At 44.5% G+C, this 26,836-nt stretch overlaps 1 protein-coding gene across 1 annotated transcript in view; it reads right to left on the minus strand.

Moving 5' to 3' along the window:
- Tsga13 (testis specific 13) overlaps positions 1-13,292 on the minus strand; it is a 16,119-nt gene extending 2,827 nt beyond the window's left edge. Inside the window, exons 1-6 of the mRNA XM_055608149.1 lie at positions 13,270-13,292; positions 12,244-12,325; positions 7,767-7,838; positions 6,561-6,767; positions 2,113-2,249; positions 409-536 (exon numbers count right to left, since the gene is read on the minus strand). Coding sequence (XP_055464124.1) covers positions 409-536; positions 2,113-2,249; positions 6,561-6,767; positions 7,767-7,838; positions 12,244-12,325; positions 13,270-13,292 — 649 coding nt within the window. The remainder of the gene's footprint in view (positions 1-408; positions 537-2,112; positions 2,250-6,560; positions 6,768-7,766; positions 7,839-12,243; positions 12,326-13,269) is intronic.
- Positions 13,293-26,836: the final 13,544 nt, after the last annotated feature.

Here is a 26,836-nt window from a genome sequence, read left to right on the forward strand (position 1 = left end):
CATTTTGACCAATAGATGCTTGCCAGGCAGGAATTGCCCCTGCCTTGGGCATGCTGGGAGGGACCAGAATCTATCACCAAAGCGGTGGGGCTGTGTAGGCCCGAGCTTCAGCTTGTAATTTACAATAAAAAGACCCTCGTGTGTTTTGCAATGGAGTTATTCCTGTAGATCTTTTGGGGGCTCGCGAACTGGGTATAACACAAGAAATCCTATAGCTTCTTGAACCTTCTTACAATTTGAGTATTGAAATAGCCTAGCAGCATCTTAACTTTGCTAGTACTAGGAAAAGTAGTGTTTAGAGCCATCACAAAAGATGCCAGCTCAGACAACTCTCTAAGCCCAGTATATATTTCCCGCCAGCCCACTTCACAGTCCAGAAAACTGCACTTCAGGAAGAGGGGACCTTACCACTTTTCCTTGCCTCTCTCTGGCAGGTTGGAGCAAAGATGAGCTTAGGATACAGCTTTTTCTGTCTCCTCAAAGCCTGGATTTCAGAATACTTCCCTTCAGTCTTGAAGTCTTTGTCGGTGGAAAACCTTAACCAAGAAAAGTATGCTTGGTTGGTCTAGAGCTGTGGGTTAATGACACTAGTCACTAAAGTCAGCTACATTCTCAGAGATCCCAATGAAGAAGAACGACCAATGACAGAAAGTTCGTGTTGCTGGTTTAAAAAAAAAAAATGGAGGGGAGGGCTTTGAAAGCTTAACACAGGACAAACCTGGCTGCCAGTTCCAGGGTCTCCTGTCTTCTCAGTATTAGAGAAAACCTCCACCTACGAATAGTTACAAATAAAACCTTTTTATGTTTGTAAACTGCTCACATGTGGTATGTATTTCCTCATGCAGGTGCCGTGTGTGCATGCAAGTGTGGAGGCCAGAAACACACGCTGGGCGTCTTCTCAGTCATTCTCCGTCTTGGTTTTTGAGGCAGGACCTCACGCTGAATCTGGAGTTTGCTAGACTATCTGGCCAGGAAGCTCCACCTGTCTCCACCTCCCAGTGCTGGCACAACAGGCTGGCACCATACACCTTGGCTTTTTAACACGGATGCCAGAGATCAAACATAGGTCCTCAAGTATGTGCAGCCTCCAAACACCTCTTCTTTGTATCCTCACAGCATGTCTCTCTAGTTCTTAACTTATTTTTCTGTGTCCTCAAAACACAGACCTTCGAATACATCTTCCTTTGTTATTGAAATTATTGTCGGTGGAAAACTTTAGTTTTGCATTGCTGTTTCTTCTATTAGCGTATAAGTGATGCTATCAGTAATGATTTTCCCTTCCCCAAGTCTACTCATCCAACTTTCTCTTCTCTTTCTCTCTGGCCCTTTCTCAAAAAAAAAAAAAAAATCAATCCACAAAAAAAGAAAATCAGGGTAGGCACTCAGGAGGCAGATCTCTGTGAGTTTGAGGCCAGCCTGGTCTACAGAGCAAATTCCAGAATAGCCAGAGCTACACAGAGAAACCCTATCTCAAAAACCAAAACCAAACAAACAAACAAACAAAAGCAGAGAGAGAATCAAAACAAAGAAGCAAAAGACAAAAAAAAAAAAAAAAAAAAAAAGCAAAAAAATTAAATTAAAAGTCCCCCAAAATGTCACTGAGTTTGTTTTGTTGTATTGGCCAACTGCTCCCGGGCACACAGCCCAGTCTGAAATGTGGTTAATATACCTGGTGAGACTCCACTGGAGAAAACCAATTTTCTCGTTGCCAGCTGCTATCAGCATGTATCAATTGCAAATAGTTTCTTGGTTGAGAACCCAGCGTCCCTGTCAGTGCTGGGACCTTCTATCTGACCTGGGCAGATCTTGTAGAAGCTGCCACAGTCTCTGGGAGGTCATATGGGACTTGGACCTGCTGTGTCTCCACTACCTGCTGATGGTAAGGCCCTGTTGCTGAAGACAACACTTATGTCCTGGAACATGAGGAATGTTATGTGTTCTGACAACTTCTTTACAACCAAAACTACATGGGAAGCTTCTCCATCCCATCCTCTTCCAGTGGACCTTATCCTAAATCTCCCTGGGCTTCCATTTCTGCTTGCTAAGTTATATAGCAATATGCACAAGGGAAAGATAGTATAAAAACAGGCACAGTGAGGGCTAGCACTTCACCTAAACCATTGCTGTTTTTTGGATGTAGGACCACCTGTGCCTTTCATAGGGAAGACTGGTTTCAGCTCTGGTCTTAACATGGTTTTCTGAGGCACCGTGGAAAAGCAGAAGTTCTTGGTGGGTTTGCGAAGTCTTTCCTGAGGAGAAAAAGAATAAAAAAGGAAGGAAGTTGAGTCCCTAGAAGTTTAAAAATGGAACTGAGTTCCTAGACTAAATCACAATGGAATGGTAAATGCTAACACCCAGAGGGAAAGTAGGAACTCAGAAACCACAATGAGAGGAGAGAGAAAATACCCATTTTGTCCTCCGATAACTTTCCCAAACCTTGATCAGTTTCCTGAGTAACTGGCTGAACTCCTTAGATATGGTCCCTGAAAATGAATGTCTGAGGAAGTTCCTCTGGGTGTGGGGTTAGGGTTTATGGAGTTGGGCTGCACCCTGCTCTTAGTTACTCCACAACATGTGAAACAGTGACTTCGTAGCTGGGCCTTCCCTTGGGTGATGCCACCCAACAAAGAGCATTTGGCTCCGTTTTGAGTACAAATGCAGAGCAGGAGACTTATTTTGTATCGCAGATAGAAACCATCTTCCGCTCAGCACCAACCCTGAGGCAGACTGACAAATGACTTACAACTCAAACTGAAAGGTAAGACTGTATCAGGAAACCCAGAGACCTTCGTGGACACACCAAGCCAGTGAAGGGTGCAACACTCTCTCCTGAACGGCATGAAGAGGGAGATGCCTACCATTGTGATGCGGCAAGCCCACGGCTGGTCACATGACCAGTGTGTGTGTCACGGGACTGACAGGCTGAAAACTCTCAATGGCCCCTGTGACTTCAGCTCAGCCTTGTCTCCAGCACTTGGCAAGGCTTACTTGATTTTCTGCCTATCCGCCCATCCACCCATCCAGACCCTATGCCGCACCTCATCTCCATGTTTCCACAGCCCAGCTGGACCTTGCAGTGCTGCTGCCAGCTCTGTGCTCCAGCAGCTTTCCAACTGGGTCTTCCTCCAGACTGTTGATGTACCTAACAACCTGTGTGGTGCACTTCTGAATCTGGCTCTCTGCCTCTGCCTCCAGCGAGAGCTCCTTAATGTTCTTAAATCTGTAGCCCCTATAACCCTTCTCTAGCCCTTCTGAGGCCTTCATGTGTGGAGATGGATGGACAGATGGATAGACAGATTCATTCACTTTGTGACATGCAATGTGTACAAAATGGAGAGTTTTTATTAGTAGTTAAGATTATAATAAAACGATCTGTGTTTACCAGCAGCCAGCTATCAAGGGAAATCAGGGCTGCTTGGCAAATTGCAGCCAAGCAAGAAAAGCAAAGCCACTTGTGAGTTTATTGTTAGTCAGTGAATTCTGACACTGGGTAAAGATGCAGACGTGCCTGTCTGTGTCCCTGCTGTAGCACACTTCCAGCAGACAATCGCTGAATTGCTCGGGAGACCAAATATTGAGGAGTAAATTGGGAAACAGACCCGTGGAACATTACCTTCCTTCCTTGGAGATAGCTGCCTTATCTACTACATTCTTTTTTTCTGCTGTGGAAAAGCCGTAGAATGAAAGGTCTATGAGGTAATAACTTTGCCATTACTAAAGGTTACATAATCAAAAGCATTCAGACTCTTAAAAGTCATCCAGTCAGACTGTCCGTCTGTCACTCACATTCCACTCATTTCCCTTCAGGTGACCCAGTTGCCCTAACCCTAAAAACAAAGCAAAACTAACATGAGAGGCTGGTGAGCAAGAGCAGCAGGTAAAAGCACTTGCTGTAGAGGCCTGGAAACCTGAGTTCCAACCCCAGAAGCTTGTCCCCAAGCTTCTCTTTACAAAACCCTAACCCCAAGCTTGTTAGGAACTAACTCCCCAAGCTTGTCTTTTGACTTCCACACTTTCTAATGCACTCATGTCTGCTCTGCTTGTAACACACACTAGTCACGACACTGCTGCTAACAGCAAGCTTCATTTTTAATCAACCAAGTGTTCATCTTCTTGTAGTTTTTTTCCAAAACAGTTCAAGCAGAATGAACCCAGTGCCTCTTGCAAAGCAGGCTCAAATTTTTTTTAAGAAATCCACCATGTTCCTTTGAAGGTTCTATTTCTCCCAAGATAAGTCAGTATTTTGAACTGTTTGTCACCTGACTCAGTTTGGGTTGTTTCAGTTCTCCCAGTTTATCTCACTAGAGAAAGTTATGAATGCTATTTTCCTAATGTGAGGTTACGTGAGACCAGTGTGCTGGGAGCATGATACCGCCCCTGGACTCTTTAAAATATCTATCGACTAGGCATAAGCTCTGCTGAGAACCTCCCAGAAGCATACGATCGAAAAGCTCTCTCATTCCATTCTTTTTCCTGATTTTTCCCAGTACCTGTCACCTCATGCTGTGGTTGCTTCCTTGCCTGTGCTCTGCATAGACAGCAAAATAATTACCGAAGACTTCAGTCACCAATATACCTTTCGTCTCTTAGCCTGCAGAGGGTCCGTCTGCACACAGCAGACATGTTTGCTTAACCAATGGCCATGCTATTGATTGACATATTGAGCATTTACCTTCATAATTTCAAAATATTTTTAAAATGCCTGGTGTCGCCGCTCAATTATTTATTCTGAACTCCTTTAAGTTGTTCTAGTCTGAAGACACTGGACTTTGTGCAATTTATTTAATAGGTGACTTAATGAAACAGCACAACCAAAAAAAAAAAAAAAAAAACTAAGATACAGCTAATGACCCTTGCATTAAAAACCGCAGAAAACCTTAGCAGAACTGGACCTCAGAACAAAACAAATAAAACACGGAAAACACGGGATGGATGCTCGGTGGTGAAGGCTACTGCCAAAGCTCGACGATTTCAGCCCAATCCCCATGCCCTAAACGGTGGCAGGAGAGAACCGACCCGACCCTGGCAGCCTGTCCTCTTACCTCCACATGCCACTCCCTCTCCTCACAAAAATAAAGCCCTTTTTTTCCTTTTCTTCTCTTTTTTGTTAAGATTTACAAGCAAGTAAGATAAGCAGGAACGGAAAATTATTTGGAATCCGAAGTGGCACTAGTGAAGAGTGACCATCTTGTCTTGACCATAACACTTGGTTAAATGAGTCTCTTCCCCCCCCCCCCCCGCGTCCCCCCTTCCCCCCTCCCGGTGACTTCAACCAACTGCATATCCGGCCTTGCACCACCCTTCTTCCCCCTGGCTTAACTCTTGCATGGCGTCACTCTGTGTCGCCTTTCAATTTTCATTCCCATTTCCTTAATCTTTTCATATTCTAATTCAGGAGCTTAGAAGTAAAAATCCGTGATTTCCTCAGCGATTTGGTGGTTGGTAGGCTGGTCAGTTTGGTTTTGTTTGTCTGGGTTTACAGAGGTGTCAGTTGCCAGCCTAGGAATTTTACTTCACTGGATCTGATATCCGTTCCTGGTCTGTACTAGGAGTAGAGATGGGGTCACAGTTTACAAAACAAAGTTTCCCAGGCATTCTCGCAGGGGCTGGTGGAAAGGCCTAAAAAGTCCTAACTCCCAAGTCACAGTTTGTGACCATGTCTTTAGGCCATGTTTAAGGCCATGTTTAAGGTCTTTGGTCTATTCCATTCCCAGACTCCAATCTCTTAGATTCTTTTGACTGTACTTTCACTTACTTCATTTCTTCCTGTTAGATTGGGTCTACTCTCCAGGCTGTCAATATCTTTCCCAGCTCCTGACTTTCAAATATCTCTTAAATCAATTTTCTTCACTTCCTCTGCTGTTTTGAATTTAGCATAAATTTTCAGCATTGCTCATCTCGACTATTAAAGTAACATTGTAGCTAATCTTTTGTCTGTTCTACAACTCATGTACCTTCCTTCAATCTGCAAATGCTCTTTCTGAAACACAAATTTGATTACCTCCTTTTACCTCCTGTGGCTTTCTCTTTTACATCTCCATAGAAGCTCCTGGCTTCTTAGGTCTCCAGGCCTTCCCACCTCCCTCAGATTGGAACATTCTCTTATTCTTCTGCAGTGAGTCTCCTCTGTGATTATTCCTTTCTCCCCAACAGTGAGAGTCTTCTCTAATCTATGTAATTTCTATATTTTCAATACTTGTCTTATTCACATATTCTGGTACAGTAGAATTATTTTAATGTATATTCTTTTTGATTTATTAGATTCCAAGATTTCTCAAGATAGAATTTGTCCTATGATCTATAAAGTGTCTTTAGAGTCTTGTTCTAGTTTTTAGCTTACTAGAGCTGTTCAGCAATTAGTAATAGTATTTTGAGACAGCAGAGTCTTGCTATGTAGCCCATGCTGACTTCCAGCCACAGCATTCTGGCTTCGTGGCGCATGTAGCTGGGCCCGAGGAGGAGGTGGTGGTGTCCTGGTTCCCATCTCTCTGTGCTTGCTCTGAGCCCTCCTCCCTCTGTCCATACAAAGGCTGCCAGGGGACTTTCTTGGGTGCCGTTACCTTGAACTGAAACTCCGGGGGAAAGTATTTCGGAGCCCCATCCTTTTCCTGCTGGCTGATGGAGCAGGGAGGTGGGTTGTTGGTCATGAGCAGTAAGGTCAGATTTTGGTCATATTCTGTCACTTGTACCATGAAGCTGTTGATTTCATTCCTTTGAGCCAGGGATCTCTGCAGTTTACTGGGCTTCAAAGGCTCATAGTATTTGGCCTGAGTAGAGAGAAACATTTCCAGACAAAGAGATTAAGTCAAAGGAAGACTAAGGAAACAGTTGGCCTAATTTCTTTTCCCTCTACAGGGTAGGCTGAGAGGCTGAGCAGGGCCTGAACAAACCTGCCGTGGAATTTGTCCATTTGAAACGTTTGGAAGCTCTCTGTCATGGCCTTCCCTTAAGCTGCAAATAAACGAGGGGCCTGGGGAATTCAGCTGGGGAGTTTCCATGGAAACAGACCAAGATACTTAAAGTATTTCCAAAGGAAGGAAGGAAGGAAAAGAAGAAAAGAAAAGGAAGTAAAACAGGAGAAGAGGAGAAAAGAAGACAGGGAGGAGAGAGGAAGGGAGGGGAAGAGAGAACAGGAGAGGAGAGGAGAGGGGAGGGGAGGAGAGGAGAGGAAAGGAGCAGACCAGAGAAGAGGGGAAGGGAGGGGAGAGGAGGGGAAGAAAGGGAGGGGAGGGGAGGAGAGGAGAGGGGAGGGGAGGGGAGGAGAGCAGGAGAGAGCTAGCATCCAGCCTAGTCGCACAGACAACAGTTGCACAGGGCTCAGCCTGAGGCAGAAGGGAAACCCCAGGCCCACAGTGAAGCTCAGCTTTTCTCTTGTTTCCACCAACTCTCTCTGCAGGCACAGGCATTACCAACAAGCTCTAGAGTGGGTGAAACGGGAAAGACAGTCACGAAGCACAGTGAGTCATTGCAGGTGTGGGTGGGGAAGGGATGGGTCACCTCGGAGCTTGATTCTCTCTGAACAGGAAGACTGGAGGGCGGGGGAGGGAAGCAGCACGGGTACATATATTTTCCCTGATTATGTCTCTTGCTGAAGAATAAAATGAAATGGGTCTCAGGCCTCTCCTACTGTACAACCAGATCCCAGCTTTGCATCCCCAAAGCTGTTCCGTTCCCCATCCGGGAAACTGGGCTGTTCTGTGGTTGGGGCTCTGGACCCATTGCTGAGGTTTACCTGTCAAGGTCTTTGGGGGGTGCTTTCCACCTACCATATTTGGATGGACTGAGTAGTACTTGAGGTTCTTTAGGACAAATTTTGATGGCCCAGTTGTATCATATATCTGAAGAAAAGAAACAGATTTAGTGGTCCTACTCAGTCTCTGTGTCTGTCTATCTCTGTGTGTGTGTGTGTGTGTGTGTGTGTGTGTGTGTGTGTGTGTCACACAGAAGCCAACAGTAGATGCCTTTCTCTTTACCTTATTTCTTGAGACAGTGTCTCTCCCTGAACCCAGAGTTTACTGACCCAGGGAACCCCCTGCTTCTGCGCCTTCCCTTCAAATTACTAGAGTTATGGGCCCACACTGCCATTTGAAAGAAAAAATTTAACTGGATCTCATGTAATCCAAGCTAACCTCTGATCTCTAACTAGGATTCCAGCATGTGCCATAATGCCTGGTTTATCCAATACTGGGGATTTAGCCTAGGGCTCTGTACATGTCAGGCAAGCAATCTACCAGCTGAGCCACATTCCCAAGCCTGGCCTGAGGACTGACCTCAGGTCCTTCGTGCTGTATCACTGAGCTACTACCCACACCTACTAAACATATAGCCTCATCTCCTCTTACAAGAAGGGTCTTTTCTGGGCACTAAGTGAGGACGACCTATTCTGCCTGTCTTGTATCCTGGGGTTTCTGGAACAAGGCCTACAGGCAGGAGAGCAGCATTCTGAAATAGGAAGAGAATTGTAGAAGGCAGTAATGTGGTCCTGCCTTAGGAGTTCCATGTAAGAGGGCGAGGAAGCTAGCTCAGTCCAGAAAAAGTGCTTGCCGTGGAGCAAGAGATCCACAGAAACCTCATAAAAGCCATTCATCATGGAACATGATTATATTCCCAGTCTGGGAGCAAATACAGGTAGAGCGAGCCCTGGTGCTCCTCAGCTAGTCAGCTCACTCTAGTCAGTGAAGCCAGACACCAGTGAGAGACTCTGAAAAGACAAGCCGTATAATTCCCAAGGAACAAAACCTGAGGATGACTCCTTGTCTCCATATACGCGTGAACATGTGCCCTCAACCCCCATAGACACCCATACGCACACACACACACACACACACACACACACACACGCACGCACGCACATACTCACACACACATATACACACTAACACACACATACACACTCACATACACACTCACACGCACACACACTCACATACACACACACTCACATACACATAGACACACTAACACACACACACATGCACACACACATACGCATACACACACACACACACACACACACACATACACACACAATGCCACATGAAGCAGAAGGGCAGTAGACAGATGAAATTACCCTTCCTCCTCCTTTTCCCTTTACAGGAGTAAGATCAGGTGATAGCAACATCGAGACTAACCTTTAAGGAGAAAGGCAAACGAAAGAGCAACAACCTGAGAAAGGTGGATTCTAGGGATGTCTGCTAACTGAGCTGGGAACTGGCAGTCACAGAACAAGAGAGAAGAGAGAACATTTTGCATTTCTAAATATCTCTGCAAAATAAAATTTGTCTAAAGATGCTGAAAAAGTTAAATTTTGGTGTCCCTGTGTCTAGTAGTTAACACCATTGTATTGGGGGCAGTGCTGCTACTTGGTCTGTAAGAAAGAGCTCTTCCCTGTGTGCTTAGGCTCTCTAAAGATGAACGCAAGAACAGAGACGATGAATTACATTCTCAGCATACTCAGAAAGCAGAATAAAGGGAGACGAGTATAATCCCGAGTTTGAATCATCAGTTCTGAAGATACCATGCCTCCAAAGAGTGGCATAGTAAGGTAGGGTTCTGGGAAAGGAGGCATGCCCTGGAGAGTGAGTAAAGCCAGAAGCAGATGGAGAGGAAGGAGACAGGAAGAATGGGGTAGAACCACAGGAGGGAAGAATGCACTATACTTCAGGAGAAAAATGCTAAGGGTTGTGGCTTTTGGGTTAGATGGAGAGAAGTGGCTTAGCCACTTCTGTTAGGAAGGGTGAGAAGAAATATTCCACAAATCCAAAGAGCTAATCATTTTGTTTTTAATCTTGAAAATGTAATTTCTATTTGTTCAAAATGAAGGTTATGAAAAAACCTGATTCACAAGAAAGTATATTGTATGAAACACACATATATAATAGAAACTTAAAAAAACTGTTTGGGGGAAAGGTTTGAAGGCTTTTTTTTTTCCTTAAAGTTTTAAAAAATTAACTTTTGGGGATGTCTCTAAGGAAAACATTGTAACTTCTGGGCTTTTCTGAGGAATTGCATCTTTGTTACAAATTTGCCTCCAGCAGCTGACTAAACCCAAACATTGGAATATGTTTCTCATTTTGTTATGTTGACTTACATTGTTGCTGTGAAATAAAAGTTGGCTTCAAACATTCACTTGAATAAGATAATCTTGGGAAGCAAAATTGGGAAGCAACCGGCCGACGTCGCCAGCGGAGTTTTGCTGTGAGCAGCGGCTTTGAGGCCCTTTTGCAGTGCTGGTGGGCGTGTGGACTAAGGCAGCCGCCATGGAAGTCCGTGGGAAAGTTTCTCAACAGAAGTGAAATTAGGGCTGCCATGGCTGCACCTCTCTGAAATCAGTGCATATCAGTGCTGGACCATTCACAATCACACTGGGGCAGAAACCAGCCAGGATGTCCAACAGATGAATGGGTAAACATATTGCGGTTCATATACACAGTGGATTTTATTTAGCTTTAAAGAACAATCAAATTATGGCAATTTCAGAAAACTGGATGGGCCCATTATGTTAAGTAAAACAAGCCATTCTCAGAAAGATAAATGCACTCGTTTTCTTTTATATACAGAAACTAGATTTAAGGGTGTGCATATGTGTGTGAGTGTGTGTGTGTGTGTGTGTGTGTGTGTGTGTGTTGGGGATTAAAGTAGAAAAGAAACCATCAAAGGGAGAAAGAGAGCTCAAGATGGTGGATGCTCTAGTTTCCTTTCTGTTGCGGTGATAAAAACACACTGATCATAAGCAACTTAGGGAAGGGAAAGATTTGTTTGGCTTATACTTCCAGGTCACAGGCCATCACTGAGGGAGGCGGGGCAGGAACCTGCAGCAGGAAGCCATGAGGGAACTGTTGGGCTTTCTAGCCCAGACTTCTTTCTCGGGGAATGGTGCTGCCTACAATGGACTAGGCCTTTCTGTATCAATTAACGATCAACATTAACCCTACATACATGCCCACGGGCCAACTGGATGTGGGTGACTCCTCAACTGAGACTACCTTCTCAGAGGACTCTAGACAGTGTCAAGTGACAGTGAAAACTAACAGAACAGAAGATAATCGAATGTGGGCGAAATGAACACAAAAGAGGGAATTGGTCAGCAAGAGCAAGATAGAGAACACGGAGAAACAGTGGCAGGAGGGGAACAGATCGTAATAAACTATACTGTCACATTCCCATGACATATCCAGTGCCAGACTTAGTGGGATGGGCTTGTGGTTTCGGCTGCAGAAGCAGAAGCAGAAGGACCTTTAGTTCAAGGTTATACTGGGCAACTTGGTGAGACTGTATTAAAAAGTGAAAACGGAGGTGCACTGGTGGGTTTTCTGTGTCAATTTGACACACGCTAGAGTCATCAGGGAAGGAGCCTCACTGAGGAAATGTCCCCATGAGATGCAGCTCTAGGCATTTTCTCAATTGGTGATCAGTGCTGAGTGGAGCCATCCCTGGCTGCTGGTCCTGGGTTCTATAAGAAAGCAGGCTGAGCAAACCAGTAAGCAGCACCCCTCCAAGTTCATTGCATCCTGCCTCCGGGTTCCAGCCCTGCTTGAGTTTCTGTCCTGATTCCTCCAATGATGAACTGTGATCTCAAGTATAAGCTGAGTAAACCCTTTCCTCCTCAACTTGCTTTTTGGTCATGGTGTTTCATAGCAGCAATAAAACCCAGCTAAGACAAGGGGTCTGGAGATAGCTCAGAGACAGTGACTGACTGGTATGCATGAGGCCCTGGGTTTAGTCTCTAGAACTACAAAACAACAAACAAACAAAACAACTAAAACGAAACATTTGTATGCTAACTTTAAAAAATCAATTAAAAAGTGGCATAAACTGGGCAGGGCTGGTGTACCCCTTTAATCTCAGCACCCAGGAAGCAGAGGCAGGCAGGATCTCTCTGGGCTGGAGGCCAGTCTGGCCTACAAAGTAAGTTCTAGGACAGCCAGGACTACACAGAGAAATCCTGTCTTGGGGGAAAAAATGACATTAAAAAATAATGTTGCTGTGTAGGTTAGGACTTCCTCCTTCCTGAGGGAAGTCATTGGTCTTGGGTTTTGTGCCCTGATTTGTGCTGAGATGCCATTCTTGCCCCCTCAGCATCTCTGGCTCTTCTCTGTTAAATGAAATAAATTAATCTTACTCTGTATATAAGTGTTTGCTCCTCTTTGCTTTTACATAGGAATTTGTAGACTCACTTGTATGATAGTTTAAGCAATCCCAAGAAAAGATGACATAGGAACAGATACAACTGGTTTTTCTTACCTCCTCGCCATCAGGACCTAATTTTGTATCAAATTTAATAGTGACATTTCTCGAAATCTTTGGTAACTTAATGTCTTGAAACCTGAAAAGGGGTGAGAGATCTGTTTGCATTACTGGTTCAAGAGTCCCATCTTTCTGCATGTCCACAGTCACATATTGAAATGGCCCTGACTTTGCCAGAGGTGGCCAATTAGTCAGTCATGAAAAAAAACATACCTAGGGAATTTCACAAGTAATTTCTGATTCCTATTGGCTTTGCTTAGATCAATGGTCAAATCATTTTCTAACCATATCCAAAAGTCTCTTTTCTTAGAACTAGGGAAAGTAAAATTAGTCATCACTGGTGAACAGTTCAACGAACTATTGTTCTCTTCTGTCTTCCACCAGGTACCCCTTCTCTTCAGGGAAAGGAGGAAGAAAGTTGCAATCAGTGATTATAAAGTATCTTGTGTTCTCTTTTCCCACACTGGTGCCTGAACCTGGACACTCGCACTTGCCAGACAAGGCCTCTACCCCTGACCTAATCCCTAGTCCTCCAAGCTCAGACCAAAGTGCTTTAAAGGATCCCCAGGCCTATTGTATACATTCAAACAAGCTCACTTTGTTACATATGTCAAAGCCTTTTTGACAGATTCTCTTACTGTGAGCACACACCAATACCGCTGCATCGTTCTTATTGCGACACTTTTCAAAAAAAAAAAATGGGTTTTGGTGTTTACAAAACAGCACAGGATCTCAGACTCTTCCCCAAAGTCAGTTTTAGGCCTTGAACAATGACACAAGAAACTCTTCCACACCTCAGCAGTACCAGTCTTGGGTGCCTGGCACTTTCTTTAAGGCAAAAATCTTTTTGTTGCTACACAAAATACAGATCCAATTCTATTTTGTTTTGTTTTTCTGCAGTCAGTCAACTGAAACATATTTCATAAAGGTCTGCTCTGTGATTCATAACACCCAGAGTGCTGCGAGGGACAAAATAGTGGAAATTGGTGTTTGTAGCTTAATTGAGCAAAGAAGATTACGTACAAGGCATATTTCTTTGGACCCATCGCTATTCACTGAGAACTTGACCAACAACTTGCAACAAGTATTCATTGAGGCCTAAAGTCCATGTCTATAAGTGATTCGCGTTCTGCGAGACTTCACATCAACAAAATATTCTTTCCTTTGCACAACTATGTGCCCGCATCCAATCTTGATCCTGCGTGAAAACAAAAACAAGTTAATGGATGATATCATGACGGGGAGCTGTTCAAAGCATGATGACCCTCCCTGTGAGAAAGCCAATTTATTTAGCCCATGAGGAAAGAAGGGATCATTATTAAATCTGAAACAAAAAAAGAGAAATACATGCTGATAGATCAACAACTTCATCTCCTGGAAGTCTCAATTTCATCTGTAAAGTCAAATCATTAGCCGAGTGATTTAATGGTGACATTCTAATCTGCTGACAGTGGCAGGATTCTACATTCCATGTAGATTCAACCTACATGTGTACAACAAAGTCTGAGGAACTTCCAGTTTACCTTTTCTTCCAGCTTACAGCCATCCTTATCCACAGCTAAGGCCTGAGAAGCTGGGAAAAGTATGTGGTGTGTGTGTGTGTGTGTGTGTGTGTGTGTGTGTGTGTGTGTGTGTTGGAGCTGCTATACTTAAAAAAAAAAGATTCATTCTACCTTTAATTATGTATGAGGGATTTGTGTGTATGCATACAGGTGCCCGCAGAGGCCAGGGGTGTCAGATCCCCCTGGAACTAGAGGTAACGGTGGTTGCAAGCCGCCTGACATGAGAGCTGGGAACAAAATTCAGGTGCTGCAAGAGCAGCAACTGCTCTTAATCGCTGAGCTGTTTCTCCAGTTCCTGCCAGACTTCCTAACACACACAATGAGAAATATGAGATACAAGCCGAGTGAACGTGTCATTCAGAGAAAGGAGAGGCTGGTGAGGCGAGGGAAGGTGGTTTTGTCAAGGCTGTGGGGTGTAATGAGAGTCTTGTAGGATGGCAGGTGGCGCTCCCAAACTGGAAGGTTAGTGGTGGTTGTTCTGAGTCCGGTAGGGGACTTGAAAGTTAAAAGCTTCGGTAAGACTGGTAAACCTCTGGGGAAGTGGGCTAGCGGGTTCTTTAGTCTTTTCTCGTGTTTGGCTTCTCTAGACTTGTCTGTGCAGTTTTAAGCATATAGTGACACTGAAATAAAATTTACTGTCAATGCGAAGCTATTGCTAGTCTTGTGTTGTTTGTGTGCTTCCTGGGATGGAGGGGAAGAATCGCACAAACATAAAAACTGCATTCAGGATAGAAAGATGTACACAGCCTGGTCGTCCATGTTTGTCCTAGCTACTCATCCTAGCAATGTAGAAAGACCAGGACAAAGGAAGAAGAGAAAGGAGGTGAAAAGAAGAGGGAGAATGGAAACCAACCCATCTTACGATACCTTTAAGGAAGTTACACTTCCTTAATATGGAAATTTCACATGTTGAACGAAATGATTCCCTTCAGGATTCTGAAGGTAATGGGGAATTTGTGATGAATTAGCAAATCTAGAACCCTGAGCAGCTCTGTTCTAAAGACAGAATGTGAAGCACAAAGATGCGCGTTAAAAAGAACAATCTGTATGGCCAGCCTTCACGTGTCTAAGCTATCACTCTTCCTCCCACTGACCTGTTCAGCATCTCTTCACCTCTTCCAGAACGTCTTCACACAGTAAGATGCCCACCTCCCGACACAGTAAGCGTGCTGTACACACGGGAAGCACCTTGCCCGCATTCCCACCCCCACCTTCAAACACTTTCCATCTGATTCTTCTTCCCTTATGCTAACAGATTGGCTTTCCGGCCAACGCCTCCAGGCATTCTTTTGGTGCATGTTAAGTATCTTGTAGTTCTATTTGTATTTTGCTTACATACTGGTCTTGTTTCCCTCTAAGACAGTCAGCGCCTTAAAAAGGGAAATGTGACTTTTATACATATTTTCAGCCACTCAGTGTTTTGTATAGTAGGCACTCAGATTCAGTTTATTTTAAAATATGTGATAATGCATGAGACACCATCCTAGGTCACTGAAACCAAACATAAATTCAATGTGTTTGTCAACCTTGAAGAGAGCAAGTTAGTTTAGAAAGAAATGCAAGGACAGTACAACAAAATGTGAGGCCCACATCAGAGACAAGTCCAAGATGCCAGGGGAACAACGAGGAAGAACATTCAATCCAGAGTGGAAGAGGGTTGAAGAACTGTATCTATCCAATATAGCACTTGAATTTTTTCCAATAAAACTTCTTAAATTTTTTAGATTTATTATCCTATCCCATCCTATATACTGTATATACTATGCTATACCACACTATACGGCCTGCACATGCGTCTGCAGGCCAGAAGAGGGCACCAGATCTCCTTATCGATGCTTAGGAGCCACCATGTAACTGCCGGGAGTTGAACTCAGCACCTTTAGGAAGAACAGCCTGTGTTCTTAATCTCTGAGCCATCTCTCCAGCTTAGTACTTGAAGTTTTAGCTAGAGCAATGAGACAACTAAAGGAAATAAAAAAAATATAAATTTATTGGAGGAAGGTTCAACTGTGTTTTCAAATGCTGATTTCAGTGCCTTGAGATTTGGTTACCACCCAGCCAAGGGCATTGTTATTAATGTTAAACTCCTGTTCCTTTGTGTTGAGAAGGAACGGTCTCCAATTACCCCTAATTGTCTGATTAAAAGGCCTACACTTGGGCAGGGCAGAAGAGGTAGTCTAAGGTTCAAGAGCTTTGGGGACAGACAGAAGGATCACAGGAGAGAGAAACAGAAAGAGGGACAGGAAGGAAGCAGAGAGGCCACCGTGGGTAAGTGTAGAAAGAAGCTCATGGCGGGCATGGATGGAGGAAGCGGCCCAGACGAAGAATAAGTATTTACGGAACTATGGATGGGAGGTGGCCTGGGATAGGGCTGGGAGGTAAAGGTAGTTTAGAGGGTTAATATTTGCCCTGACCCAGGTGATATAAGGCTCTTCTAAAATCTATCAGGTGTCTGGGTCTTTCATTGATTGTGATAGCAGGTTAGATATACCACTGTGATAATTATAGGCTAATAATAAACATTATTAGACCTTACCATTAAGTTAACAGCAACACAGATTGGAAAGGAATAGGTCAAAGTATCACTATTCTCAGATAATATGATAGTATACGTAAGTGACCCCAAAAAGTCTCCCAGGGCACTCCTACAGCTGATAAACACCTTCAGCAAAGTGGTTGGGTAAAAAATTAACTTTTAGTTAAAATCAGCAGTTCTGCCTATATACAAATGATAAACAGGCTGATAAAGAAATTCAGGAAATAACACCCTTCACAACAGCCACAAATAATATAAAATATCTTAGTCTAACGCTAACCAAGCAGTGAAAGACCTATATGACAAGAACTTCAAGTCTCTGAAGAAAGAAATTGAAAAAGATATCAGAAGATGGAAAGATCTCCCGTGCTCATGGATTGGAAGTATTAACATAATAAAAATGGTCATCTTACAAAAAGCAATCTACAGATTCAATGCAATTTGCAACAAAATTCCAGCATAATTCTTTACAGACCTTGAAAGAACAATACTCAACTTCATAAGGAAAAATAAAAAAAACAGGATAGCTAAAATAATCCTGTAAAATAAAATAACTTCTGGAGGTATTACCATCCCTGATTTCAAGTTGTACAACAGAGCAATAATAATAAAAACTGCATGGTACTGACATAAACACAGACAAGTGGATCAATGGAATTGAATTGAAGAACCCACACACCTATGGACACCTTGATTTTGTCAAAGAAGGCAAAACTATAGAAAAAAGACAGTATCTTCAACAAATGGTGCTGGTCTAACTGGATAGCTGCATGTAGAAGAATGCAAATAGATCCATACTTATCACCCTGCAGGAAACTAAAGTCCAAGTGGATCAAAGACCTCAACATAAAACCAGATACACAAAACCTAATAGAATAAAAAGTAGGGAAGACCTTTGAACACATTGGCACAGGAAACAACTTCCTGAACAGAATACTGACAGCTTTGTAATTAAATCAACAATTAATAAATAGGACCTCATAAAACTGAAAAACATCTCTAAGGCAAAGGATATCGTCAATAGCAAAACAGAAGCCTACAGACTGGGAAAGATTGTCACTAACCGTACATCTGACAGAGGGCTCACATCCAAAATATATAAAGAACTCAAGAAACTAGACATCAATAAACCAAACAACCCAATTAAAAAATGGGGTACAGAGGTATCTCGAGTGGCTGAGAAACTCTTAAAGAAATGTTCAACATCCTTAGTCATCAGAGAAAATGCAAATCAAAACAACTCTGAGATTCCCTCTTACATCTGTCAGAATGACTAAGATTTAAAAACAAAAACCAAACCAAACCAAACAAAACAAAAAAAACCCAAGTGACAGGATTTGGAGCAAGTGCAAACTTGTACAACCACTTTGGAAATCAGTTTGGCAGTTTCTCAGAAAATTGGGAATAGATAAACCTCAAGACCCAGCTATATCACTCCAGGGCACATACCTAAAAGATGCTCCACCATACAACAAGGACACTTGCTCAACTATGCTCATAGCAGATTTATTCATAATAGCCAGAAACTGGAAATGACGTAGATGTCCCTCAGCCAAAAAATGGATAAAGAAAATGTGGTAAATTTACTCAATGGAGTGTTACTCAGCTATTAAAGACAGGACATTTGCAGGCAGATAGATCGATCTAGAAAAGATCATTCTGAGCAAGGTATGTAATTACTTGTAAGTGGCTATTAGTCATGAAGTACAGAATAACCATGCTACAAACCACAGTCCCAAAGAAGGTAAGTAGCAAGGAGGGCTGGGGCGGGGCGGGAGAAAGGGTGCTGGACTCTCACTGAGAAAGGGAAATAGAGTGGACATTGGAGGTGGGTGAAGGGAGGAGACTGGGTGGAGCAGTGAATGGGATTGGTAACAGAGATGAGGTGGGGGAGGACAGAGGAAGAGTCCTGGGAGAGACAACTGGATGGAGAGGGGCATCTCTGGGACAGTGGAAACTCCAGGAGGGTGACCCTAGCTAAGACTTCCAGCAATGGGGCATATGGAGGCTGTGACACCAACCAGCCACAAAACTTTAGATCCTCAGTTTGTCCTTCCTAGAAGATGTGCAGGGGTAAAAGATGGAACAGATTGGCCTGCTCTTTGATCCCCTCCCCCTGAGGGGGGAGCAGCCTTACCAGGCCACAGTAGAGGACAATGCAGCCACTTTTGATGAGAACTGATAGACTAAGATCAGAAAGGAGAGGAGAACCTCCCCTATCAGTGGACTTGGGGAGGGGCATGCATGCAGAAGAGGGAGGGAGGGTGGAATCGGGAGGGGAGGAGGGAGGGGCTTATGGGGGGATACAAAGTGAATAAAGTGTAATTAATAAAAAATTAAAAAAAAAGATGGAACATAATTTGAAGAAACGGCCAGCCAAGGACTGGTGCAGCTCGAGGCCCAGGGCACGAGAGGGAGCCCACCCTGACACTGTTAGTGACATTCTGCTGTACCTGAAGACACATGCCTGGCACATCTGCTTTCAGAGAGGTTTTACCCAACAACTGATGGGAACTGAGGCAGAGACCCATAGCCAAACATTAAGTGGAGCTTGGGGAATCCTGTGGAAGAGGGGGAGGAAGGGTTGAAGAAGCCAGAGGAGTCAAGGACACCACAAGAACACGTAATCGACATAATCCACCACCCTGGGACCACAGAGACTGAACTGCCAACCAGAGAGCATGCGTGGGATGAACCTCAGCTCTCTGCACATACGTGTCATTCGTGGGACAACTAAAGTGAGAGCAGAGCTGCCTCCAACTCTGTTGCCTGACTTTGGGTCCCTTTTCTCTACTGGGCTGCCTTGTCTGGCCCCAATAAAAGAAGATGCATCTGATCTTACTGCTACTTTCGATGCCAAGCTCGTTGATATTTGTGGGAAGCCTCCCCTTTTCTGAGGACAGAGAGGGGAGAGGGGAGAGGAAGGGAGAAGGAGGGACTGGGAGGAGAGGAGGAAGCAGAAGCTGTGATCTGGGTGTAAAGTAAATAAAAAACTTAATAATTTTACAAAAGAAGAAGAGCCTGCTAGAGACTTAGAACTAACACTGAAACTGAATTATAAAGGAACAGGGAGGGTTTTGGGAAAGAGGGAACAGCACAGCTAAAAACAAGATGGAAGCAAAGGGTGGCTTGTTCAGCAGCACTGAAATAACTGTGGAATGTCTGCAGTTTAAGATCAGGGGAAAGGAAGGCAGCTATGCTCACCACCCTACCACCAACGCCAAACTTTGAGCAGAGCACAAGGAGTCTTATGGAAGAAGAGGGGGAGGGAAGAGTACCTGGAGGGCACAGGAGCTCCACAAGGGGAGCCCTTGTCCCAAAAATCTGGGCCCATGGGGGCCAGCAGCGACTGATGCACCAACCAAGGACCATGCATGGAGACGACCTAGACCCCCTGCTCAGATGTAGCCCATGGCAGCTCAGTCTCCAAGTGGGTTCCCTAGTAAGGGGAGCAGATGTTGTCCTGATAACTCGGTTGCCTGCTCTGTGATCACCTCCCTCTGGCTGGGTGACCTTGCCAGCCCACAGAGGAAGAAGATCTAGGCAGTCCTGATGAGACCTGATAGACTAGGATCACAGAGTATGGGAGAAGGACTACCTCTTTCAGTGGATTAGGGAAGAGGGATGGGAGAAAGGGGAAGGGAGGGTTGGACTGGGAGGAGATGAGGGAGGGGGCCACAGTCGGGATATAAAGTGAATAAATTGTAAAAAAAAAAAAAAGTTAGGGGAAAGGAAGCAAGAGATGAGACAGAATCTAAATTGTAGAGTGGAGTCACTGCTGGGAAGCTTTTGATTATTCTGAACACTGAAGGGTTAACAATAGATCTTAAGGAGAAGATACATTAAACACTAAGGCAGATATAGTCTTCCCCTTTGATCCAAAAACTTGGGAAGTGGAGGCAGAAGGATCAGAAATGCAAGATCATCTCTGGTTACATAGTTTAACACCAGCCTTGGCTACATGTGACCCTGTCTCAAAAGAGCAACAGCAGCAGAGACAACAAAACACACACACACACATGTGCGCACACACACACACAAATAAGTTGAACAAAATAGAAAATACCTGTAGGCTGTGAAAATGGTAGCATTAAAAGTAAGAAGCAGAGAATGTAAGGTAAGAAGCAGAGAAAGGTAAGGCTAGGAGATGGCAAGAGGAGGAGGAGGAGGAGGAGGAGGAGGAGGAGGAGGAGGAAAGCTGTGGTGGCACAAGGGGAGGGACTGGGCAATAGGAAATGAAATGTGTGTCATAGTCACAGATGTGTGCCCTTTACCCCTGGGTCCTGGCCCTGAATGGCTTCGTGTCTTGCCAGGGGTCGGAAAGCTTGGTAAAGGGACACAGAGATGAAAGATGGCTGAAACCCTGCTGTTTGATGAAGACTGCAGGTCCAGCTTTCCCTGCTCATTCAGCTTTCCTTCCAGTTCTCTGAGCTTTGCCAATATTCTTCCAAGTAAACATCTTTGTCCTACTTAATCAGAACTCATTCCCATGACCTAAAACAATAACCACCACAAAAAAATGCCTAAACAGATATTTTCACTAAGGCACATAGATGTGGAGAGAAAGAAAAGACACCAGGATGGTAGAATCACTAAGTCTGGGTAGCCATAGGGTAGTAAGACATTTTGGTTTTATTGTCCAATATGGGGAAGTGGGGATGCAATTCAGCAAACTAAAGAGTAATAGGGCATGAGCAAGTGTGGGGAGTAAATGGTGATTTCGGTTTTGGTCATTTGCCTGTTTGGGACAAGTAGAGTCTTTGGTCAATGGTTTAAAAGGTGAGCCTGAGGGCTGTGGTGTGCTCCAGTGCGAGGGCCCTTGCTTAGCACGTCAGTCTCTAGCAAACAAATAAAACACAACACAATAAAATATTTAAAAAAGTGAATCCACGCCAGGGTGTGGTGGTGTGTCCTTTTAGTCCCAGCACTCAGGGAGGCAGGGACAGGTGGATCTCTGTGAGTTCAAGGCCAGCCTGGTCTTCAAAGCAAGTTCCAGGAAGCCAGAGCTACACACACACACACACACACTGAATCCAGAGCTTAGAAGAGACAAGTTTGGTGCCTTAGATTAGAATCTTACATTCTGCCACATTCCTAAGTTGAAGCTGAGAGGAGTTACAGTCTTTGGGAAAGGTGCTTAATGCCCTGGTAAGGGAGGCTGCAGGGAACATCGCTGACCCTTCTGCCACATGAAGGCACACTGTGCTATCATCTGTGACTGGGAAGAGGGTCCTCCTCAGATGCAGCTTTTACCGGCACCTTGACCTTGAACTTTCAGACCCTGGAACTACAAGAGATAAATTTCTGTGGTTTATAAGCCACCCAGCACTTTGCTATAGAAACTCAACTGGATTAAGACATTTGGGATAAAATTCCATAGTTAGGAGTCGGCCATAAGTGTATGTGCTAGTTAAAACAATGAACTAGATGAGACCGTGCAGAAAAAAAAAAAAAAAAAAGTGTGCTGAAAAGATGTAAGGCTTAGGACAGAGCCCTGAATTACAGACACTGCTGAGCACCCTAAGCAGATGGTGTGAAGAACACAGGAAGGAGGAGAAAGGCCAGGGCTGGGAGCAGAAGTAGGGAGAGGCAGCTCCGTCCCACCAGAAGACGGCCTCCAGCAGGAAATGTGAAGTCTTGGAGGCAGCATCCCAGCTGCTGCTCTGAAGTTACAGAGGAGCCAAAACATCAGCCAGCTGTGGAGGGGCATGCCCACAACCTCAGCACATGGAAGATGGGGGCTCCAAGATCACGGAGTTCAAGGTCATCTTCAGTTACCTGTCTCAAGAAAACAAACTTCACAAAAATGACCAAAGCCCAGGTTTTGGGCATGGTGGTGCAGACCTTTAATCCCAGCACTCAGAGGAGAGGCAAGTGGATCTCTGAGTTTGAAGTCAGCCTGGTCTACAAAGTGAGTTCAAGGAAAGAGAGAGAAAGGAGAGAGAGAACAACTGATATATTGAAAAAGATCTAGTAGATTTGAGTTCTTGGAAGAGTCAGGGTTTGTTCAAAGACTTAGAGACCATCCAATAAAAATAATGTGAATGCCACTATGTCTTTTCAACCGTAACTCAGGGTAGGAGTCACTTCCTATAATTTCCTGGATGTTTGTTTACAAATGATAAGGCCTAAGGACAGGATTCTTCATCCCTTCATCTTCAAAATTTCCCACATTCATCTGGAGTGCACACCCCAGAAACACCTGTGTGTGAATGATGGGGTCCTGGAGGTGATGATGTACATTTTAACTTCTTTAAAAAACTCGTGTGTGTCCAAGTGTGATGGCTCACCCTTCTAATCCCAGCACTGGAGAGGCAGAGGCAGGCTGATCTCCATGAGTTCGAAGTCAGCCTGGTCTACATAGTGAGTTCCAGGACAGCCAGGGCTAGGTAAAGAGACATTGTCTTAATAAATAAAAACCAATTGTCTCTGTCTCCTTCTGTCTCTGTCTCTGTCTCTGTCTCTGTCTCTCTCTGTGTGTGTGTGTGTGTGTGTGTGTGTGTGTCTATGAGGCAGGAGAGGAGATCAGAGCCTTTGAAGCTAGACTTAAAGGTTTTCATGAGCTGCCTGATATCACTGCTGGGAACTAAACATTTCCTCCCAATTTTGGCTTTTCCTTTTTCAAATTGCTGCTGACAACACATGAAGCTTTTCTTGTATCAGAAAGAGCTCAGTCCTTTCAGTTCAGAACCCAGCCACAGTCTCAAAACCACCTTCTAGAAAGAAAAACAAGAGAAAAGTTTGAACTTAGGTGGTCATAAGGTTGCTTACTAATTGCTTTGGAGCCTGTATGAAAAGGACACGTGACTGTGACATTTTAAATGCTTGATACTGCAATACCCTGACAGGAGGAAAAGCCGGCATTGTAATTTTAATGTGTCACTTTGGTTCAGATACCACATAACTAGCAAATAAAAGCTTTGGAAGCTCTCTCCTTAGGAAAGAAAGAAGAGGAGGGAGGGAAGAAGGGGGGAGGGAGAAGCAAGGAAGGAAGGAACGAAGGAAGGAACAAAGGAACAAAGGAAGAAAGACCTCCATCTATGGGTAGAGAGTGGAATTAGGGTTTATAAATTCATTCACCACAACACAACATCTGAAGAGAATTAGTATCATTCAGGGATGAAGGACTAGGAGATGGTTATCTAAGTTAATAAAGTCTGCAAGGAGGTGAATCCTGCAGCAACAGCTCTTCTGGAAGCAGAGGCAGGGTGGCAGAAATGGCGAACAATTGAGGTTGAGCAGAATGATGATGGCTAACCTAAAAACCAAGAATCAGGACTGTGGAATGTTTGTGTGTCTATCTTTTTAACAAGTGGGGAAGAGTGAGACATTCTCCCCCACTTACTACACTAAACTAAAATTCAGTTCAGTGTTGGGCTCTCAGAAGTCTGGAAACCAAGAAAGAAACACAAAGGGGAAATATGGGTTCTGAAGGTACAAGGCACATAGGAAGAGATCCAGGGAAGCGGTGGGCAAACCCCTGGGCCTGGAGATGCCTGTTGCCAACTTCCAGGTATATCCGACACAGAAGACAGGCCTAAAAGGAGCTGGGAAGGTGCCTCCTCCACCCTCAGATTTGCTCTTGTCTTCTTGAGCTAATTTAACGGAACCAACAAAAACGCAGCGGTTCTTAACCTTTAAATGAAAGCTTTGAAAGCTCACTTGTAACACAGGGGCCTTCCCAAATCCATGTGACCAGCGCACACATCTCTGTCTAACAAAGAAAGAAAATCATTAATCTTAGAGGTTTCTATCCAGATATGGGAGGCATTTATGTCAAAACTGAGCACAAATGATTTTACTCACAGAAAGGGCCTCTGGGCAGCTAGAGAGAACTTACAAGTATTTTAGTGATGCCTGAACCAAACAGCTGCTCTTCACTGATGTGGACGCGCTGGCCAAAGGACAGCTTCAGCTGTTCACAGCTGCCGCTAACCTGTGTTTGGGAGTGTGGGCCTCTGGCTGGCCTGGGGTGAGGCACCCGGGGTACGCTGATCTGCCAGGGAGGGCCAGGAATCTGCCTGTCTGTACCGATGTCTATCTCCCCACGCTGGGATCACAAACCCACACCAGCATACTGTTTCATTGAGGGTGGAACGAGGACCCTGGTGCCGATGCAAAGCTACCAACCTGACCCTCTGGGTCACACCAAGTCCTCCATCCTCCTGCTTCTTGGATATTATCTCTTCCTCCAGCTGTTCAGAATAACTCCAGACTCTGTGTGGCATACCAGCCCCCAGCAGCTCACAGGAAATTGAGCTGAACTGTTGTCACGTATCTATGCCCATACCTTAAATGTCACAGTTGACGGTACACTGACTCTTACCGCTGAGAACGCCCATGTGAGAGAAGTTAGTGACGGGGCTGGACGAGGGGTCCCTTCTCTCTCACATTTCCACTCAGCTTAAGAGGATAATTTATATTTTTATTGGTATTCCCTTTTCTCTGGGGAGGCCTCTAGGTATTAAAAGTTCTAGAAGCATATGGCTCAGCCCTCTGTCCTGACTCTGGCTCTTGCTCCTCTTCTCCTGTCCTGCATCCAGAGTTTAAGGTCAGATAACAGGACGTCCTTCTGGGCTCTTTGCTTCTCCTGAGCACCCCTCGATGCTAGCTATTTACCTACAGTCTCCTGGCTCCAGACCCTGACCCCAACCCCTTTTAAATCTTGCTTTGAGATATACATTCCAGGTTCCTTTGCCCAGTGGACTTCTTATTAGTTTCTGTAAAAAAAAAAAAAAAAAAAAAAAAAAAAAAACAGGGACTTGACTGAAGGAAAAGAGAAACCCTTCTGTTTTTCCAGTTCTTGTCAGCCTCTCTCTGGAAAAAGTGGTTGGATCATCTGCAATTTCTCTCAGCATTCTGGTTATTGATAAATAGTCACCATTGCCAATTGGCTTTTCTGTTCAGCAAGGGCTATGGTCCAGGACATCAAACTACAAAAGCTCAGACGAATGTTCACTCATCTGGCCAAGAATATTTATTCATTCACCACCTACTGTGTGCCAGAGTCTCTCGTAGGTTCCAAGGACACCCTGTTTGAGCTTAGATTTGGAGTGGGAGTTACATGCAACCAGGACTCTCAGAGAGGAGAGCCGATAGGCTTCTCAGACTCAATGGGTTTTAACTAATCCTCGCTCCCCTCCCCCCTTCAAGCCCATTTAGCAGTGGCAAGGCCACTCATTCTGTCATTGAGACAGTGACAGCCTTGAAGTTATGCTTCATTTTCCTTGTTCTGTTCACATAACACATCCAAACGGTCTTTTGTCAAGTCTTGCTGATCCTGCCTTCCAATTGTGTTCCAAACATGAAGTCAGGATGCCTTTTCAGCTATCCCTCAACAAGCAACCTCCTCACTCTGGTGTGAACCTCTTTAGAGGGAGAGAAGGGGGAAATGGGACGGACGGAATGCTGGGAAATGAACAGCAGGCAGCAGTTAGGCTGTGGGTTGGATGTGTTTCTTGGCTGTGTCCCTTTAAGAACTCACAGATCATTTATAAGATAGAATTCTGAGGTCTTCCTCAGGTCCCGAATCTCTGAACTATAATCTCAAACACAATTCCCCAGGATTTGCAGCTCTGCCTGCCTCATGGAAGGACAGAGGTAAAAAACCCAAATCACTTACAAACGACTTATTAGTGTGTGTGTGAAGGGAGTTGCATGTGTCTCAGCAGGCATGTGGAGGTCAGAGAACAGCTTGGTGGAGTCGATGCTGATCCCCACCTTACGTGGGTTTCCAGGACTGAGGTCAGATGTCCAGGCTTACTCACAGTACTTTGCCCACTGAGCACCATGTGGGTGCTAACGCTTGAACCCAGGCCCTCTGCAAGGGCAACAATTGCCCTTGGCTGCTGAGTTATCGCTCTAGCCCTGCTTGTTTCCAAAACGTCTCCCTAACTTTTATCTCCTGCTGGATGCTCCTCTATCATGTCAGAGACCCTTGCCATTGGGCCTTCTTCTTTCTTTCAAGAACTTTTCACTTAATTATTTTGTTTTTACTTGGCGTGTGTAGGGCGAGTTTGTGTGCGTGTGGAGTATGTGTTATTGCATTTGGTTCCTCCTTTTGAGCAATTTATTAGTTATTTCATATTTTCTATTAGTCATAGAATATTTTCTATGTAACTCCTCCTCGATCCACACTCCCTTCCCTACCGCCCCCCAATTTTGTGTCCTCTTTTTTTATGTGGGTTCTGAGATTGAAACTCAGGTTCTTATGACAGCCTTTCAAGCATTTTGCTGACTGAGCCTCAGCCCAGTCTTGGACTTCTTGCTAGTCCTTGAACACATTAAAGGCAGTCCTTTCCAATCACATATTTTCCATTATTCTGCCTTCTGCCTGTGGGACTTTTGTGATGAAAATGGATTCCAGGAAATTTTGATAGATGAGGAAAGAAATGATATGAGGTACTAATTTAGAATTATACCCTGAGAGGAAGTCCAGATTCAGGAAACTATTGAAAGTCACCTGGCCTCAGAAAGATTCCACCCAGCAGGG

Source organism: Psammomys obesus, unplaced genomic scaffold (assembly GCF_907164565.1).
Source record: "Psammomys obesus unplaced genomic scaffold, mPsaObe1.curated_primary_1811, whole genome shotgun sequence".
Taxonomy (NCBI): domain Eukaryota; kingdom Metazoa; phylum Chordata; class Mammalia; order Rodentia; family Muridae; genus Psammomys; species Psammomys obesus.